Genomic DNA, 19818 nt, shown 5'->3' on the forward strand with positions numbered 1-19818 from the left:
CGCCTCCTGTAACTCTTTTTCACCTTCACTGAGCGTGGCAATGTCACCTGCGATATCCTTTCGATTCCATGCTGGGTTGGGGATTTTCTCTGCCCAGGGACCGCGTGTTTGTGTTCTCCTCATCATTTCATACTAATCATCATCATCATTCGTGACAGTGGCTAGATTGGATTGTGAAAAAAAATTTGGACAGTGTAAAAATCGAGACTTCGTCCGGGCGCTGATGACCGCGCAGTTGAGCGCCCCACGAAACATCGACATCGATATCCTTTCAGCCTCAATTTTAATGGCGCTCCTCAACGTTTATTTTATTCCTGTCATTGCTTTTTCGATATATAAATTGAATAGTAGAAGCGAAGGACTGCATCATTGTCGTACCCCCTTTTTAATCGGAGGACTTCTTCGTCTTCCAGTCTTATTGTTACCCCCTGGATCTTGGAAATATTGTATGTTACCCGTCATTCCCTACTGCTTAGTCCTACTTTTTCTCAAAATTTCGAACATCTTGCACAATTTTTCTCTATCGAAAACTTTTTCCAGGTCGATAAATCCTAAGAACGTGTCATGATATTTCTTCAGTCTTGCTTCCATTTTGAAGAGTACCGTCAGGTCTACCTCTCTGGTGCCTCTACCTTTCTGAAAGCCTCCGTAAGCTTGAATCTCTCTAATTACATGTTCATGGTCTTCCCTGAGATATACATAGGAAGAAGTAATATATTGATTGACCCATCTAGGAATGTACGCTCTCAGAACTTTAACAGTAAACCACACCGTCATACGGAATGCATCTGTTGAAGTGTCTGCAACTGGACTTGGCTGTGCATCTCTTTGACACTTTTGCAATTACTAAATAGACCTGTAACGAAATGCGCTGGCGATTTTTGTACCTTCTCTCTATCCTTTCCTCTATTTCAGATCCTAGACTGCTTAGAAAGAGTCAAGTACTGGTTGAACGGCGGTTTGTAAGCTACCTCATTTGTTGACGGATTACAATTCCTGATGATTCTTCCAGTAAATCTCAGTCTGGTATCTGTCTTAAATGCTTTTAGTTTTATGTGGTCGTTCCACTTTAAATCGTTCCGTTAACACACGTTCTTAGATGTATTATGAATGTGACTGCTCCCAGTGATCATTCTTACAACTTACGAACGCATGGACTCACAGCGATACTAAGTAATATAATTTTCTTGAAAACCGAGCCGTGTCAAGTGGATAAACGTTCACAAGTTTTTGCACGAGTGTTCCTGGGTATTGTTAAGTGCTGACATCTGCCACTACTTGGAATCACATTGTGTCACGTGTCTCACAGGAACACTCTTTCTCTCTCTTATCCTCTGTTCGCCTAAATTACTAAGAAACAGTAGGCCAGTGGTGCCGCCCATAACATGTTTTCCTTTTACGACTTGCTTTCCAACTGCTACAAACTACACACCGAGCCGCATGTTTCGCTTCTTAGCAGCTGATACAAATATGTAAGATTCCATGGCTGCTGAAAACCAAGTATAAGTTCTTCTGCATATACTGCCGTGTTACCTGATAAGCAACTAGCTGCTACTTGCAGCGGAGTTCCCATATCAGCAGTTTTGTTATGATAAGGATGGCAAGTAAGCTACTATAATTATGTGTAATAACATCAGCTACCCTAACATGCCGGCCCTCTTCGGTAACTATAGCTCATGATGTCCACCCCCTCTCTCCCCATTCCACTGTTCCAATGCACGATGCCGTGGTATGTGCTGCATCACTTGCCGTGCATTGTCTGCAGAGGGGTGTGGGCAAGAACGCTCATCTATGCATCGTGCTGTTGATGTAGTTACACATTAAGTACTTATACCTTCAAATGGTTAAAATGGCTCTGAGCACTATGGGACTTAATTTCTGAGGTCATCAGTCCCCCAGAAGTTAGAACTACTTAAACCTAATTAACCTAAGGACAGCACACACATCCATGCCCGAGGCAGGATTCGAACCTGCGAAAGTATTAGGGAATGACGAGATACGATTGAAGTTCATTAAGGCTACAGACACAGCAATAAGAAATAGCTCAGTAGGCAGTACAATTGAAGAGGAGTGGACATTTCTAAAACGGTCAATCACAGAAGTTGGGAAGAAAAACATAGGTACAAAGAAGGTAACTGCGAAGAAACCATGGGTAAGAGAAGAAATACTTCACCTGAATTGATGAAAGAAGGAAGAACGAAAATTCAGATATACAGAACAAGTCGCTGAGGAATGTAATAAATAGGAAATGCAGGGAAGCTAAAAGGAATGGCTGCATGAAAAATGTGAAGATATCGAAAAAAAAAATGATTTTCGGAATGACTAATTCAGCATACAGGAAAGTCAAAATAACCCTTGTCGAAATTAAAAGCAAGGGTAGTAACGTTAAGAGTGCAACGGGAATTCCACTGTTAAATGCAGAGGAGGGCGCGGATAGGTGGAAAGTGTACATGAAGCCCTCTATGAGGGTAATGATTTGTCTGGTGTGATAGAAGAAGAAACAGGAGTCGATTTAGAAGAAGTAGGTGATGCGGTGTTGTAGTGAAAATTTAAGAGAGCTTTGGAGGACTTAAGATCAAATAAGGCAGAAGGCATAGATAACATTCCATCAGCATTTCTGAAATCATTGCGGGAAGTGGTAACAAAACGACTATTCACGTTGAGAATGTTGAAACGTCCCCTTAGGAAAATTATTGAATTACTGTGCTGATAAACCCATTACGTTATTTGATTTTCAAGCAGCTTAGCAGAACTGAACGTACTCAGACATTTCGATCTTTACTTATTCTAATCAACACTAAACTCACACACAATATTTTCAGCGCAACACAATCTGACTTTCAAAAATCCCTACAAAAGAATGGCCCTGACTGACAATGTATTTACCTTAATAGTGTTCAAAAGTCATTTTATATATATATATATATATATATATATATATATATATATATATATATATACAGGGTGAGTCACCTAACATTTCCGCTGGATGTATTTCGTAAACCACATCCAATACTGAGGAATCGATTCCACAGACCGAACGTGAGGAGGGGGCCAGTGTAATTGTTTAATACAAACCATACAAAAATGCACGGAAGTATGTTTTTTAACACAAACTTACGTTTTTTAAAATGGAACCACGATAGTTTTGTTAGCACATCTGAACATATAAACAAATACATAATCAGTGCCGTTTGTTGCATTGTAAAATGTTAATTGCATCCGAAGATATTGTAACCTAAAGTTGACGCTTGAGTACCACTCCTCCTATGCGTTTCATAGGACGTGGAGGACGCATAAATTGGCCAGCCCGTTCTCCTGATCTTACACCTCTGGACTTCTTTCTGTGGGGTACGTTAAAGGAGAATGTGTACCGTGATATGCCTACAACCCCAGAGGATATGAAGCAACGTATTGTGGCAGCCTGCGGCGACATTACACCAGATGTACTGCGGCGTGTACGACATTCATTACGCCAGAGATTGCAATTGTGTGCAGCAAATGCTGGCCACCACATTCAACATCTATTGGCCTAACATGTCGGGACACACTCTATTCCACTCCGTAATTGAAAACGGAAACCACGTGTGTACGTGTACCTCACCCCTCATGGTAATGTACATGTGCGTCAGTGAAAAGACGAATAAAAAGGTGTTAGCATGTGGACGTAATGTGCTGTTCCAGTCTCTTCTGTACCTAAGGTCCATCACCGTTCCCTTTGGATCCCTACGTAATTCGGTGCTCTCCGATACACACGATCGAACAGCGGAGGAGTGGTACTCAAGCGTCAACTTTAGGTTACAATATCTCCGGATGTAATTAACATTTTACAATGCAACAAATGGCACTGATAACGTATTTGTTTATATGTTCAGATGTGCTAACAAAACTAACGGGGTAACATTTAAAAAAACGTAGGTTTGTATTAAAAAACATACTTCCGTTCATTTTTTTATGGTTTGCATTAACCAATTACACTAGCCCCTCTCCTCACGTTCGGTCTGTGGAATCGATTCGTCAGTATTTGATGTGGTTTACGAAGTGTATCCAGCGGTAATGTTAGGTGACTCACCCTGTATATGTCAGTTCATGACATCCAGTCTTACAAATTTACTGTCTCTGATGGGCACACGTCCAGATCATCCGCTCTCAAAAGTCCACCATCTTTCTCCCCACATCCACCACTGCTGGCGGCTCACCTCCAAATGCGCAACGCTACGCGCTGTTAACAGCCGACTGCCCAACACTACAACAGCAAATTCCAACAATGCAAACCAGCCACAGACTGCACATAGCACAGTCAGTGATATTCATATAGAGCGCTACAGGGCGTTACCAACATAAAAACCTAAACAGCCTACTTACAATGTACGAGTCTTGCGACATACCAGCTGACTTTCGGAAAAACATCTTCTACACAATTCCAAAGACTGCAAGAGCTGACAAGTGCGAGAATTACAGCACAATCAGCGTAACAGCTCAAGCATCCAAGTATAATATATGAAAAAATGGGAAATAAAACTGAGGTTGTGTTAGATGACGATCAGTTTGGGTTTAGAAAAGGTAAAGGCAACAGGGACGCAATTCTGACGTTACGGTTGGTAACGGAAGCAAGAATGAGGAAAAATCAGTACGTGTTCGTAGAATTTGTCGACCTACAGTAAGCGTTATACCACGCAAAATAATGCAATATGTTCAAAATTCTGTGGAAAAATGGGATTAAGCTGTATGGAAAGAAGGATAATATACAATATCTACGAGGGCGTGCTAAAAATTAATGCCTCCGAAATTTTTATGTGAAAACTTCTTCAGCTTTTTAAATAAAATGGACACTTAACATTCTACGTCTCAGCACTTCGTGTCTACATATTTACAGCCCTCTGCCGCTAGAGGACACCAAATTGTAGCATTCAAGATGAGGTGTATAACGTAATTATGTCGTTGGTGTAGAACAGCGTGCTGTAATCGAGTTTCGAATTCGAAGAGCTCGTCCACATTTGGAGCCATTGTCCTTCAGCAAGAAAATGGGATCCCACACACGCGCACTTCCACACTTGCAACAATCCGATGCTTTGGGTTCACTGTCGTCAACCATCTACAATACAGCCACGGCTTTTCCCCATCTGATTTTCAACTTGTTTCCAAAACTTAAACAATACCTTCGGGGTCTTCACTTTGGTAGTGATGAATCCGTGCAAGGAGAGATGAAGTTGTGGTTCCGTCAACAAAGCCAAACATTTCATCTGATCCATCGACATGAAGAATGTTTGTCTATTGGAATAAAATGTTCCATCGAAATACAATGGCAGTCGCGAGGTCGCTTAGGGTCAAGAGCCGGCCGCTGTGGCCGAGCGGTTCTAGGCGCTTCAGTCGAGAACCGCGCTGCTGCTACGGCCGCAGGTTCGAGTCCTGCCTCGGGCATGGATGTGTGTGATGTCCTTAGGTTAGTTAGGTTTAAGTAGTTCTAAGTCTAGGGGACTGATGACCTCAGATGTTAGCTGAGCCATTTGAACCATTAGGGCCAAGAAGTGCATCAAACCGCCTCCACCGTCACACTAGACGGCTAACAGGCCAAGGCGGCCACGGGTTGGACACGAAAACAGATTCGCGCCATCTAGCAAGAAGTGATTGAACTACAGACAAGAGTAAATGAGACATTGCATGAACAATTTAACACTACAGGCAACAATAGCAACTAGTGCATGAAATTTACGACTTACTGTAACGGTCTTATTTTACAAAAGAAATATAGTTCAAAAACTGTACATAGAATATATAAAAATGGAAAGGAATACGATATTTAAGAGTCTACATTAAGGAGAGTAACGCCTTTCAGACCATTTTTTGTTAGCGGCTCTATACCTTGAAAAACGTTTTTGTTGTGTAATTGCAACTGTCCGTTAAGGACGAGACTGTCCTTGCTAGTGAATCTGCTTCAAAAATTCGAATTTTTTTCCGTCTTAAATCATTATTTTGAGTTTTTTGAACAAAATTCTAGTTGAATGAATCGATTCGGACATTGGGAACATCTTTAAAAATTTAAATATATGTCGTTACGCGGCAACGGCCGTGTTTCCGCTGCGGTTGGATGTCAAATGGCGTCATTATTATTTTGTCACTTCGAAGAGATACACTGCGTAATCGTTTTTTGAGTTGGCAACCCTGTTAGCACACATGCTTTCCGATGCTTTTTTATTTCTTTTTGTATATCTATGGTTTTCGAGAGTTCTTTGTGTTTAAACTTCTGTACGTTGTTGAGTTGTTGGTGCAGTGTCATCCTCGGAAGTCGTTATGCCTGAAAAAAAGTGTTTTGGAACTGGAATATGTAAGTTTTATGGTAATCAGTTTACTTCGTTGGAAAGTAGAGGCTGTGTAATTACATCCACAAACCAACTGGATGTTATGTCGACTCCGCCAAGTGCCTCAAGACAGAAGCTAAAATATTTGAATACCCAGTGACGTTCCTACAAGATATGTTCAAAACACTGTAACGGAATGTGCTTCCATAATTGCTGAATTGAGTGTTTTATGTTCGCTTCTAAAGAACGCTGCTGTGTGTGCGCTTTGTGGAAAAGGTGGTATTAAAATCGTCGAAGATTCTGAAGGCAGGAAAGGTGTGACTAGTAAGTTAAAAGTGGTTTGTGATCTCTGTGGGGTAACTAAAACTGGGTATTCTTCTGGATTGTGCAAAGGAAGAGTTTATAACACAAATATCAGACTTGCATACGGAATGAGGTGTGTTGGGAAGGATAGAAAGGCAGTTCTAACATTTTGTGCTATTATGAATTTGTCCCCACCTACAAGATTTGATAAGTACACATAGCTACTTCTTGACAGTCTTGGTCAAGTGAGTGCTGTGTCTGTGAAGAAAGCAGTAGAAGAAACTGTGTCATGCAATGAAGGTGACACTGATATAGCTGAAGCCTTTGATGGTACATGGCAGAAGCGTGGTCACCTATCATTGAATGGTGTTTTCACCGCAACATCCCTACAAAATGGAAAGGTGGTTGACATAGAATGTATGACAAAGTACTGCCATGGTTGCAAAGGAAATAACTAGGCTCATGTTTGTGTTCAGAATTTTTCTGGGTACAGTGGTGGAATGGAATTAGAGGAAGTTTTCAGAATATTTCAAAGATCAGAAGAGAATTATGGTGTACGGTATGTGAAATACCTTGGAGAAGGAGGCCCCAAAGGGTTTGCAAATTTGTTGGAAAATATGCCTTATGGAAGAACTGTAAAAATTGAAAAGTTAGAGTATGTTGGTCATTTCCAAAAGGGGATGGGCACACCTTTACATAAGCTAATAAAAGACATGAAGGGGAAAAGCTCAGTGATGGCAAACCAATTGGTGGTCAGCGTCATCTTACTAAAGAAGAGGTGGACAAACTGCATCTCTATTATGGTTTAGCCATAAGAAGGAATCGAACAATATTGAGGTCATGAAGAAAGCAGTATGGGCTACCTTCTTTCATAAAACTTCTACAGATGACCATCCACAGCATGCTCTCTGCTCTCAGGTGAAGACGCATGGTGTGGATACAGAAAAGCAATAGCAAATGGTGAGACTTATGCACACCATCACTCCCTGCCATTTGAGGTATTGGAAGCAATTAAGCCTATATACAGAACCTAAGTGACACTAAACTATTGTCACGGTGCTTACATGGAAAGACACAAAATGTTAATAAATGTTTCAACCATCTGATATGGGATCGCCTGCCTAAAACTGTGTTTTTTGGTTTCAATACCATGATATTAGGTGCATTAGATGCAGTTATTTGCTTTAGTGATGAGGCAGTTAGCATATGTCATGTTTTAGAGTTGTTGGGACTAACTTCTGGTTTCAATATGAGACAAGCACTAATGGCAATTGAATCCTTGAGAGTGACCGAAGGCGAAAAATGGGTTCTTGAGGCAACTAAATACGCCAGAATAGCACAAATGAGCAAAAAAGGAAGAGAGAAGATGAGGAACACACAAACCAAGAATATTATGCAACCGGAGGGATTTAAGAACAACAGAGGTGAGTAACAGATGAGATGTACCATTAAACTGAATTTCCCAGGAATCAAATTTTCTGAGAGGTTTATTTTATGCAAAAAAAAAAAAGTTTTTCAGCTGCAGGTCTGAAATTTTTTTGTGATATTTCAGGCTACCATTTGGAGAAAAGTAGACTGCAGATACCAGCTTATTATCACCAGGAGGAAATAAATATACCCTTATTAATTATAAAAATTACCTTAATTTTAATTGTCTAATTTATGTATTTATAGTGTAAAAACTATTCAGTGAAATCATTTGATTGTAGTCCACTTGTTAGATAATAATGTCATAAATGTGTGCATGAAGTTTTAAGCATCTAAGAAAAGTAGATAATAATTCAATAGACTTCAAACATAGACCAGCCAGAAAAATTTTAAATTACTGACCGACGTAAGTTTTTGTATAATAAAGGTTATGTCAAAACTATTCTGATTATTCTTATACCAAAATCGTCATCCTTAAAACACTTTCACTGTCCTAAAATTTCTTTGTATTCAGAGTTCGCATTATGTAGGTAGACCCTCATGAACTTTATGAAAATTCTTACTGCTTTTCCAGCTGTTCACTGGCAAGTTACCTTAAAAATCTCTAGCTCTTCTCCTTCATTCTCCGAGTGCAAGATTTGGACGTCTCTTACATCTTTCGGATTATGTCCTTTGATTAACAAATTGTCAGCGAAAGTTGAATTGTGAACATTGGTGTCTTTTTTGCCGAGAATGTGTTCCTTAAATCTTGTCGAAATAGCTGGGCCTGTTTGGTCTATGTAATAGGCAGGACAACTGCCGCAAATAATTTTAAAAACACCAGAATTCTGCAGAGGGGAAAGCGCAGGTTTCAAGTTATATATGATGTTACTTTTTAAAGAATTATTAGTGGAGAAGGCTACTCTACAGTTTTATTTATGTTGAAGCAAACGCTGGATCCTGTAAGAAATTGAACCCATAAATGGTACAGCGATAATTTTTTCTTTTCATTAGGTTCGTTATTAGAACGGCCTAGGGTTGTAACTCTCTTATTGGGTTTCCTATTAAAATACTATCTACTATAGAAGGATCATAGCCATTATTGACAGCAACAGTTTTAATCAGATTGCTTTCAGAACTGAAATTTTCAGAAGAAAGTGGGGTGAATTTTCTAGATCTCACTCTTACAATAGTAGACGACAAAATTAGCTTCAGTTTCTTCCGTAAAGAAACCAGCTCTGATCAAATTATTCCATTCATATTAGTACACCTTCATTCTTATAATCTGGCCTTTTTTTCATTCAGCTATTCATAGAGCCATCTCCACCCCCTATCTCTTCTATATCGATTCCTGTTCCATATTCTGTCACATATTCTCCCTCATAGAGGCCTTCGATGTGCTCTTTCCACCTACCTGCTCTCTCCTCTGCATTTAGTAGTGGAATTTACGTTACGCTCTTAATGTTACCACCCTTGCTTTTAATTTCACTGAAGGTTTTTTTTACTTTCCCATATGCTGAGTCAGACCTTCCGACGATCATTTATTTTTAGATTTCTTCATAATTTTCATGGAGCCATTTCGTCTTAGCTTCACTGCACTTACTATTATTTCATTCCTCAGCGGCTACTATTTTGCATTCCTGAATTTCCCCGAACATTTTTGAACTTCCTTCTTTCATCGATCAACTGACGTATTTCTTCTGTTACCAATAGTTCCTTCGCAGTTGCCCTCTTTGTACCTATATTTATCTATACAAATTCTGCGAGTGTCCTCTTTAGAGATGTCCATCCCCCTTCACTCTAACTGCCTGCTGAGCTATTCCTTATTGCTATATCTAGAGCCTTAGAGAAATTTAAACGTATCTCGTCATTCTTTAGTACTTCCATAGCCCACTTCTTTGCGTATCGATTCTTCCTAAATAATCTTGTAAACTTCAGCCTACTCTTCCTCACCACGATGTTGCGATCTGAGTCTATATCTGCTCCTGAATATGGCTTAAAATCCACTACTTGATTTCGGAATCTTTGTCTGACCATGACGTAATCTGACGGAAATCTTCCAGTATCACCCGGCCTTTTCCAAGTATATCTCCTCCTCTCGTGATTTCTGAGCAGAGTACTCGCTATTACTAGCTGAAATTTATTGCATAATTCAATGAATCCTTCTCCCATCTCACTCCTCGTACTAAGCACATATCCTCCCGTAACTCTTTCTTCTATCCCTCCCCTATAACCGCATTCCAGTCATCCATCATTATCAGATTTTCATACCCCCTTACATACTGGTTAACGCGTTCAGTATTCTCGTATACTTTCTCTGTCTCTTCATCTTCATCCTGATATGTCAACACACATAATACATGGTTTCCTGTCGACTATGATTAGAAAAACCATATCACTGAGCTGTTCATAGGTACACCCTATCTGCCCTACGTTTCTGTTCATAACGAATCCTACTCTCTTTATAGCGTTTTCCACTGCTATTGATGTGACCTTCTACTCAATTCACCAGTAATCTTGCGCTTCTTTCCATTTCCCTTTACTGGCCCCCACGATATCTAGATTGAGTTCTTTTAGTTCCATTTTAAGATTTTCTAGCTTGCTACCATGTTTAAACTTCTGCATTCCATTCCCCTACTCGTAGGACGTTATCGTTTCGTTGGATATTCAGTCATTTTCTCATGGTCACGTCCCCATTGGCAGTTCCCTCCTGGACATCTGAATGGGGGACTATTCCGGAATCTTTTGCAATGGAGAGATCGCCATGATATTATTTTTCATGTACAGGACACATTCCATGTAGATAACACATTGGCGGCCGCGGTGGCCAAGCGGTTCTAGGCGCTTCAGTCCGGAACTGCGCGACTGCTACGGACGCAGGTTCGAATCCTGCCTTGGGCATGGATGTGAGTGATGTCCTTAGGTTAGTTAGGTTTACGTTGTTCTAAGTTCTAGGGGACTGATGACCTCAGATGTTAAGTCCCATAGTGCTCAGAGCCATTTGAACCATTTTTTGATAACACATTATGTGTCTTTAGAACAGTGGCCTCTGCAGCTTTCTTCATCCTCATGCCCTTGATCACTGCTGATCCCTTCACATTTAGGGGCAGCTCCCCACCCCAAGGGCAAGAGAGTGCCCTGAACCTATGTCCGCTCTTCCTCTCCCTTTGACAAGGTCATTGTCAGAAGAATGAGGGTGACTTCTTAAGCCGGAAGTCATTGGCCGCCAACACTAATGATTTTTATTCAGAACTTAAGTGATGGCGGGGTTCGAACCCAGGATCGGGAACGTTTTGATTACTAATCAAAGGCGCTACACCTAGACTATTGTATATAAAGGCAGTGGACTGGCAGGACTGTAATTTATTTATTTACTTATTTACTTATTATTTATTTATTTACACGTCAAGATCCGTAGAACCAAATTGAGGAGCAAATCTCCAAGGTCAATACATTTACCACATAAAAGTAATAACAGATAAAAATAAAATGATTATGAACCCAAAAAAGTGAATCCATAAGTTTAAGTAAACGCAATCAACAATACAACAAAAATCACCTTCATTTTTCAAGTAACTCCTCAACAGAATAGAGGAAACTCTTCAGTTTAGATTTGAAAGCGCGTGCTAAGGTTCTTGAATTCGAGCTACAGCTTACTGAAAATGAAAGCAGCAGTATACTGCACACCTTTCTGCACAAGAGTTAAGGAAGTCCGATCCAAAAGCTCGTTTGATTTCTGCCGAGTATTAACAGAGTTACAGCTGCTTATTCTTGGGAATAAGCTAATATCGTTAACAAGAAATGACAGTAAGGAATATATATATATATATATATATATATATATATATATATATATATATATATATATATATACAGGGTGAGTCACCTAATATTACCGCTGGATATATTTCGTAAACCACACCAAATACTGACGAATCGATTCCACAGACCGAACGTGAGGAGAGGGGCTAGTGTAATTGGTTAATACAAACCATAAAAAAATGCACGGAAGTATGTTTTTTAACACAAACCTACGTTTTTTAAATGGAACCCCGTTAGTTTTGTTAGCACATCTGAACATATAAACAAATACGTAATCAGTGCCGTTTGTTGCATTGTAAAATGTTAATTACATCCGGAGATATTGTAACCTAAAGTTGACGGAGTGGAATAGAGTGTGTCCCGACATGTCAAGCCAATAGATGTTCAATGTGGTGGCCATCAATTGCTGCACACAATTGCAATCTCTGGCGTAATGATTGTCGTACACGCTGCAGTACATGTGGTGTAATGTCGCCGCAGGCTGCCACAATACGTTGTTTCATATCCTCTGGGGTTGTAGGCACATCACGGTACACATTCTCCTTTAACGTACCCCACAGAAAGAAGTCCAGAGGTGTAAGACTAGGAGAACGGGCTGGCCAATTTATGCGTCCTCCACGTCCTATGAAACGCCCGTCGAACATCTTGTCAAGGGTCAGCCTAGTGTTAATTGCGGAATGTGCAGGTGCACCATCATGCTGATACCACATACATCGACGCGTTTCCAGTGGGACATTTTCGAGCAACGTTGGCAGATCATTCTGTAGAAACGCGATGTATGTTGCAGCTGTTTGGGCCCCTGCAATGAAGTGAGGACCAATGAGGTGGTCGCCAATGATTCCGCACCATACATTTACAGTCCACGGTCGCTGTCGCTCTACCTGTCTGAGTCAGCGAGGATTGTCCACGGACCAGTAATGCATGTTCCGTAGATTCACTGCCCCGTGGTTTGTGAAACCCGTTTCATCGGTAAACAGGTACAACTGCAGCGCATTCTCTGTTAATGCCCACTGACAGAATTGCACTCGATGATTAAAGTCATCACCATGTAATTGCTGATGTAGCGACACATGAAACGGGTGAAAGCGGTGACGATGCAGTGTGCGCATGACACTACTTTGACTCAGTCCACCGGCTCTCGCAATGTCCCGTGTACTCATGTGTGGGTTCATGGCAACAGCAGCTAACACACCAACTGCACCCTCTTCCCCTGTGACGGGCCTGTTACGGACCCGTTTGCGTGCTACGACCATACCTGTTCCATACAGTTGGCGGTAGATGTTTTGCAATGTGCGGCACGTTGGATGCTGTCTGTCCGGGTACCGTTCTGCATACACCCTGCAGGCTTCAGCTGCATTTCGTCGACACTCGCCATAGATGAGTATCGTCTCCGCCTTTTCAGAGTTCGAATACACCATGATCACAGTTCCTACAACTCTACACTATCACAGACGTCTGGTAACACGGTGTACTACTGTTGGTCTGCGTGCCGTGACGAATGCAGAATAACAATAGCAGCAAGCGCTACATGCGGACACTGCGACAGCTAGACCAAACCACAACAGTGCACTACAGCCACACTCGTAAACACGGTCGTCATCGTAAACATGTCCCTGCAGATGTTGCTCGCCGACCGTGGCCCGTGTTTGTTACAACACGCAACTGAACGTCGGAGGTTTCAAGCGTCAACTTTAGGTTACAATATCTCCGGATGTAATTAACATTTTACAATGCAACAAACGGCATTGATTACGTATTTGTTTAAATGTTCAGATGTGCTAACAAAACTAACGTGGTTCCATTAAAAAAACGTAGGTTTGTGTTAAAAAACATACTTCCGTGCATTTTTGTATGGTTTGTATTAAACAATTACACTAGCCCCTCTCCTCACGTTCGGTCTGTGGAATCGGTTCGTCAGTGTTTGATGTGGTTTACGGAATACAGCCAGCGGTAACGTTAGGTGACTCACCCTATATATATATATATATATATATATATATATATATATATATATATATATATATATACTGAGAAACCAATGTCAAATACCAAGACTCGTGAACAAGGGTCGACAAGACGATCATGAACTTACCCCACTTATTGCCCAAACCACCTGTTTCTGAGCCAGAAATATCCTTTTAGAATAGGAAGAGTTACCCCAAAATGTAATACCATTTGACATAAGCGAATGAAAATAAGCAAAGTAGACTAATTTTCGTGTCGAACAATCACTTACTTCAGATACCGTCCAATTAATAAAAATGGTAGTATTAAGTCTTTGAAAAAGATTTTGAACGTGGGCTTTCCAGGACACTTTACTATCTATCTGAACACCTAGAAATCGGAACCATTGAGTTTCATTAATCGTATGTCCATTCTGTAAAATTAAAACGTCAGGTTTTGTTGAATTGTGTGTTATAAACTGTAAAAACTGGGTCTTACTGTGTTTTAGCATTAGTTTATTTTCTACAAGCAATGAACTTACGTCATGCACTGCACTATTTGAAACCAGGCTAATGTTGCACACAACATCCTTTACTACCAAGCTAGTGTCATCAGGAAATAGAAATATTTTAGAGTTATCTGTAATACTAGACGGCATATCATTTATATAAATAAGGAACAAGAGTGGTCCCAACACTGATCCCCCCCCCCCCACTTGACTGTACCCCACTCAGACCCGAAACCACAGCCATGCTCTACATTGTGAATAATAACCTTTTACTGTCTGTTGCTAAAGTAAGAGGTGAACCAGTTGTGAGCTACTCCCTATATTCCGTAATGGTCCAACTTCTGGAGCAATGTTTTGTGATCAACACAATCAAACGCCTTAGTTAAATCAAAAAATATGCCTAGCGCTCGAAACCTTTTGTTTAACCCATCCAGTACCTCTCAAAGAAAAGAGAATATAGTATTTTCAGTTCTTAAACGACTTCTAAAGCCGAACTGTACATATGACAGCATTTAGCATAACATAAAATGATCAATTATCCTTCACCCAAAATGATCAATTATCTTGTGTATACAGCCTTTTCAATAACTTTAGCAAACACTGATGGCATAGATATACGTCCAAAATTGTCTACATTTTCCTTTTCTCCCTTTTTATAAAGTTGCTTTACTACTGAGTTCTTTAATCGTTCAGGAAACGGACCATACCTAAAGGAAAAATTACAAATATTGCTAAATACAGGGCTAACATGTGCAGCACGATACTTAAATATATTGCTAGGCACTCCATCATATCCATGAGAGTCGTTGGTCTTCAGTGATTTAATTACTGACTAGAACTCCCCCTTGTGTGTATGACAGAGGATTATTTCAGACGTCAATCTCGGTAAGGCATTTGCCAAGATAGTTATATGATTCCCTGTAGAAACTAAATTTTTATTTAATTCAGCAGTAACGCTCAGAAAATGATTATTAAATACTGTACATAGATCTGATTTATCAGTAACAGAAATATTTTTACTACAGACTTACTTTATATCATCAACCTTGTGTTGCTGATCAGGCACTTCCTTCACAACTGACCATATGGTTTTAATTTTATCCTGTGAATTAAGTGTTCTATTTACATACCACAAACTCAGGTGATTCAGGTAGAAAGGTTTCCGACGTGATTATGGCTGCACGACGGGAAGCAAGAGATTTTGAAAGCGGTTTGGTTTGGAAACTTAGAAATTTGTGGTAAGATCCATTGGTCGTTAAGCTTACACTCTATTTAATCTAACTTAAACTAACACACGCTAAGGAAAAGACACACACACACCCATGCCCGAGGAAGGACTGGAACCTCCGACGTGGGGGGCCGCGTGTACAGTGACAAGGAGCGGATTGGTACTTGGAGCTAAAGGCATTGGACATTTCATTTAGGAAATCGTCACGGAATTCAATATTTCGAGATCTGCAGTGTCAAGAGTGTGCCAAGAATACCTCTCACCACGGACAACTCAGTGGTCGACGGGCTTCACTTAACCACTGAGAGCAGCGGCGTTTGCGTAGAGTTGTCACTGCTTAAAGACAAGCAACACTGTGTGAAATACCGCCGAAATCAATGTCGGACATACGAAGAATCTACGGTTAGGACAGTACTACGAAACTGGGCGTTAATTTGCTGTGGGGAGCAGTCGAGCGCCTCGAGTGCCATTGCTAACAGCACGTCATCGCCTGCTGCATCTTTCTGGGCTCGTGACCGTATCGGTAGGAGCCTAGACAATTGGGAAACTGTGGCCTGGTCAGATGAGTCCCGATTTTAGTTAGTAAGAGCTGATGGTAGGTTCAAGTGTGACGCAAACCCCACGATGCCCTTCACCCAAGTTGTCCAAAAGGCACTGTGCAAGCTGGTGGTGGCTCGGCTCCATAATGGTGTTGACTATGCTTACATGGAACGGATTGGCACCGCTGATCCAACTGAACCGATCATTAACCGGAATGGTTATGTTCAGCTACATGGAGACCATTTGCAGACAATCATGGACTTCATGTTCCCAAGCAGTTATGTCATGTCACTGAGCCACAGTTGTTGCGATTGGTTTGAAGAACATTCTGGACAATTTGAGCAGTTGATTTAGTCACCCAGATAGCCCGACATGAATCCTATCGAACTTCGTGCACAATATCTTGCACCGGCAACACTTCCGCATTTATGGACGGCTATAGAGGCAGTTTGGCTCAATATTTATGCAGGGAACTTGCAACGATTTGTTGAATCCATGTCATGTCCAGCAATAGGAAGTCCGACACAATATTAAGACGTACACAATGACTTTTGTCACCTCAATGTAAATTACTTGTATCATTTTACAGATGATACAAATCCTATTTAAAGTTGCTTACACCGGTCCTGTTTTTAGCCCGTCGTCCATGGTATTTTTGTAAGATCTGCCCCACATTTAATTGCCTTTCACGGGGCGAATAGACCGTAAGTTATTTCATGCTATCAGGGGTGGAGTTTATATGCATTAGGGCATAACTGTGCCACTCTGCTTCCGAATCGCTATGTCCTGCCTTTCCCCATAAGTTCACTGGTTAAGACGCTTTCCGTGTATCTGCCCTGTAGATAATATACGGAAAAGCAGCAAAAGAGTAAGGTTTCAGGCATCGATGCGTCATTTTATATGTGTGCATGTTTGCAGGTAATACTTATGAGGAACTGTCGTGGTTTCCGAGTTCTGAGGCCGCTGCTGCTGTACCCAGTGCCCTTCGAGAGGTGGAGGAGGTACTTTTCTGAGGAGGACACCAAGAGCACGCTAGCTGTCATGCACCGAGCTTACGCAGCCCACGTGTGGAACAAGGTCAGCGCGGAAGCTGACGTCGTGCCACAAAACTCAGTCTACGCTATACTCGCCCGCAAAAATTGTCCGAACTCCTTCAGCGCCGCCGCGGGACACTTCTAATAGTGCTTTTCGTTTTGTACAGACTAATCGTTCCAGAAATTCGTAAACCCGATGCTGCCCCAAATTATTCAGATGTACTCTGATGGGCTTCAACTTGTGGCGATACGACATAGACATCTGACCTTCTTGACTTGCCTAATATTCCGACCCTCCATTTGAAAAGTAATGGGCTACTTTTGTGTCGAAATAGCTGATATGTAGTAATTGAAAAAAAATTTATCTCAGGACTCAAATCCAGTACTTCTCAGGTAAAATCTGTTATAGAGGAGTGGTGCGGAAATGGACAAGTGATCAATTTTGAAAGTCCCACCATGTCAACGGACACGATCTAATAAGTACGCCAAGAAGACGCTGCTTATTCTAATTGTGACATCACTATTAAAACAAAGTAGCCCTCTTCAGCGTTGCCAGGTAAAAACTCTGATTTTATTTTGTTTATTTTCGTTTTAACAATTCTAAGACCGACGAACTCATCTGTCACTTATTAGAGACACTCTAACAGTTTTCAGACTGTCACACAGGTAGCATATTTGTGGCCAGATGCTATGATTTCTTGAAAGTATGACATTTAGCATGGATTTCTGTGACGTTTTAGTGATATACCTTCAGTCACTTACTTACTGTGGCTATGTTATCAACGCAGCAAATTGACCAAACTGAAATAAAAGTTTTGATGAAGCACCCCACTGAAAAAGATTTAAGCTCAACTAAAAATGAAAAAGATTTAGATTTATCATCAGGATTCATTTCCTATTCTTTTAGATGTTAAGAAGTACCCTACGCATCTACAAAATATGATAATCACTCATGCAGCCAAATTTCTGTGTGGTTAAAGCGTTTGTGATAAAAACCCACAGTTTCAAGCTCAGTGATCACAACCATAGGTATGTGAGCACTCTGATATATCAAAGATTTCGATAGGCCTTGACCATACATTTTACATGGAGTTTTGAGTGTGACAAACTTTTTAACTCGTTGGTGTCTGTTACAACTAGGATTGCAATCTGTTTTTGAGCAAGTAGAATCTGTTGGTTTCTTAAAGATGGGACATAATACTTTGCATAAAAATACAGTATTATTTATTTTGCTTAATTATGTAGTTTAAAACTATATTTTTGTTATGTTTAGCGATGTTTAATAAATAATTGCCACTGCTAAACGGCTTCGCAGCGTCTTTGCAGTCTATATTTAAGGTAAGTATGTAAATCAATTTTTATAAAATTCAGAGCTACTAGTCAACACAGAAGAAACTTTCTCTGTGGACCCCCAAGTGGTGGGAATTGACAGCAGAAATGAAGTTAGTTTGTACAAATTTGTAAAACCATCATTTGTCTTATTAAATATCTCTTGCTTTTTTGTGCAGTAAAGTATACATTTTATCATATGATTCATTTAATAATACATTTTCCCTAGAAAGATCACCCCCATTTAAAATGTTCTTGCAGGTTTAAATTTTCAACTGTGTTAACAAAATGGTCACATTCAATATTACTTTTTAAATTTATATTGTTTAATGTAAATAACCAGTGTGTGACACTATTTATTTAGGTAGGCCTACTCTTAACTGAATAACAAAAGATTTCTACGAATTGTGGTACTCAGTTCACATGAAAACAGTTTTACTTTTGCTTGTTTTATATCCAAGGAAAAGTACTTTTTATTGTTATTCAGTATTTAAGATTATTCATGACAACAAGCCCATCAAAAATTCTTATGCAATTGACTTACAGAAATGTTCAGTTCTTTTATAGAACTGAAAATTTCTGTAAGGCAATTGCGTAAGAATTGTGATTAGAAAAATACAAGTAAATGTCAGTCAAGTCATTATCAAGGATATGTATAATTAATTTTTGCATAATCACTGGAAGTTTTTTCCTAAGCTTACAAAATAACTTCTGATGGCTTTCCAGTTTAATAATAGTGCACATACACAGGATGCAAGAGAGGGCAAACAAGCTTCCACTTGCCATTTCACTTCATGAAAATCTTCATCCAATACTTCTATAAACTGTTCAGTTCTCCTCCTTTTACAGTAGACTATGAAAAACGAACTTCTCAAAATTACACTCTCTATCTCTTACAATAAAAATCTTATGGCATATCTCATGCAGTTATGCAATGTGTGCGCATCACAATTTTCTTCAGTCAAATCTGGGACCAAATCTCTCATAGCTGTGAATAAAGAATGGTTAATTCCAAAATTAGCATTTTTATTGTCAAGCACGTAGTCCACATACTTAGTGAAAAGATAATTTCTATTGCTTCATTTGTTTTGGAATTTTTTGAAAAATCTCATTAGCAGACTCATCAGTATTTTCATATAATTTTTAACTTATTTTGAATGGCATCTTTGGCTTTAAATATTGCACCACAAATGAACTAAGTTTTCTGTAATTTTTTTGTTTGAAGCATCAGTTTGTAAGCAGTAAAATAAATATTCTGTGTTTAGATCACCTATCACATGTTGAATAGAGTATGCCACCAGCATCTCTGTAACTAGGTTTTGGTTCTAGCCACATGAAGACTTGATGCTACACTTGAAGTAAAGTACAGAATTTTGTTCAGTTTCACATATTATTGTAGGAGAA

General features: G+C 40.0%; 1 protein-coding gene across 1 annotated transcript in view; it reads left to right on the forward strand.

Annotated features, from left to right (window-relative positions):
- LOC124594524 (lactosylceramide 4-alpha-galactosyltransferase-like) overlaps nucleotides 1-17230 on the forward strand; it is a 78115-nt gene extending 60885 nt beyond the window's left edge. Inside the window, exon 4 of the mRNA XM_047132898.1 lies at nucleotides 16970-17230. Coding sequence (XP_046988854.1) covers nucleotides 16970-17230 — 261 coding nt within the window. The remainder of the gene's footprint in view (nucleotides 1-16969) is intronic.
- Nucleotides 17231-19818: the final 2588 nt, after the last annotated feature.

This window comes from Schistocerca americana, chromosome 2 (genome assembly GCF_021461395.2).
Source record: "Schistocerca americana isolate TAMUIC-IGC-003095 chromosome 2, iqSchAmer2.1, whole genome shotgun sequence".
NCBI lineage: Eukaryota > Metazoa > Arthropoda > Insecta > Orthoptera > Acrididae > Schistocerca > Schistocerca americana.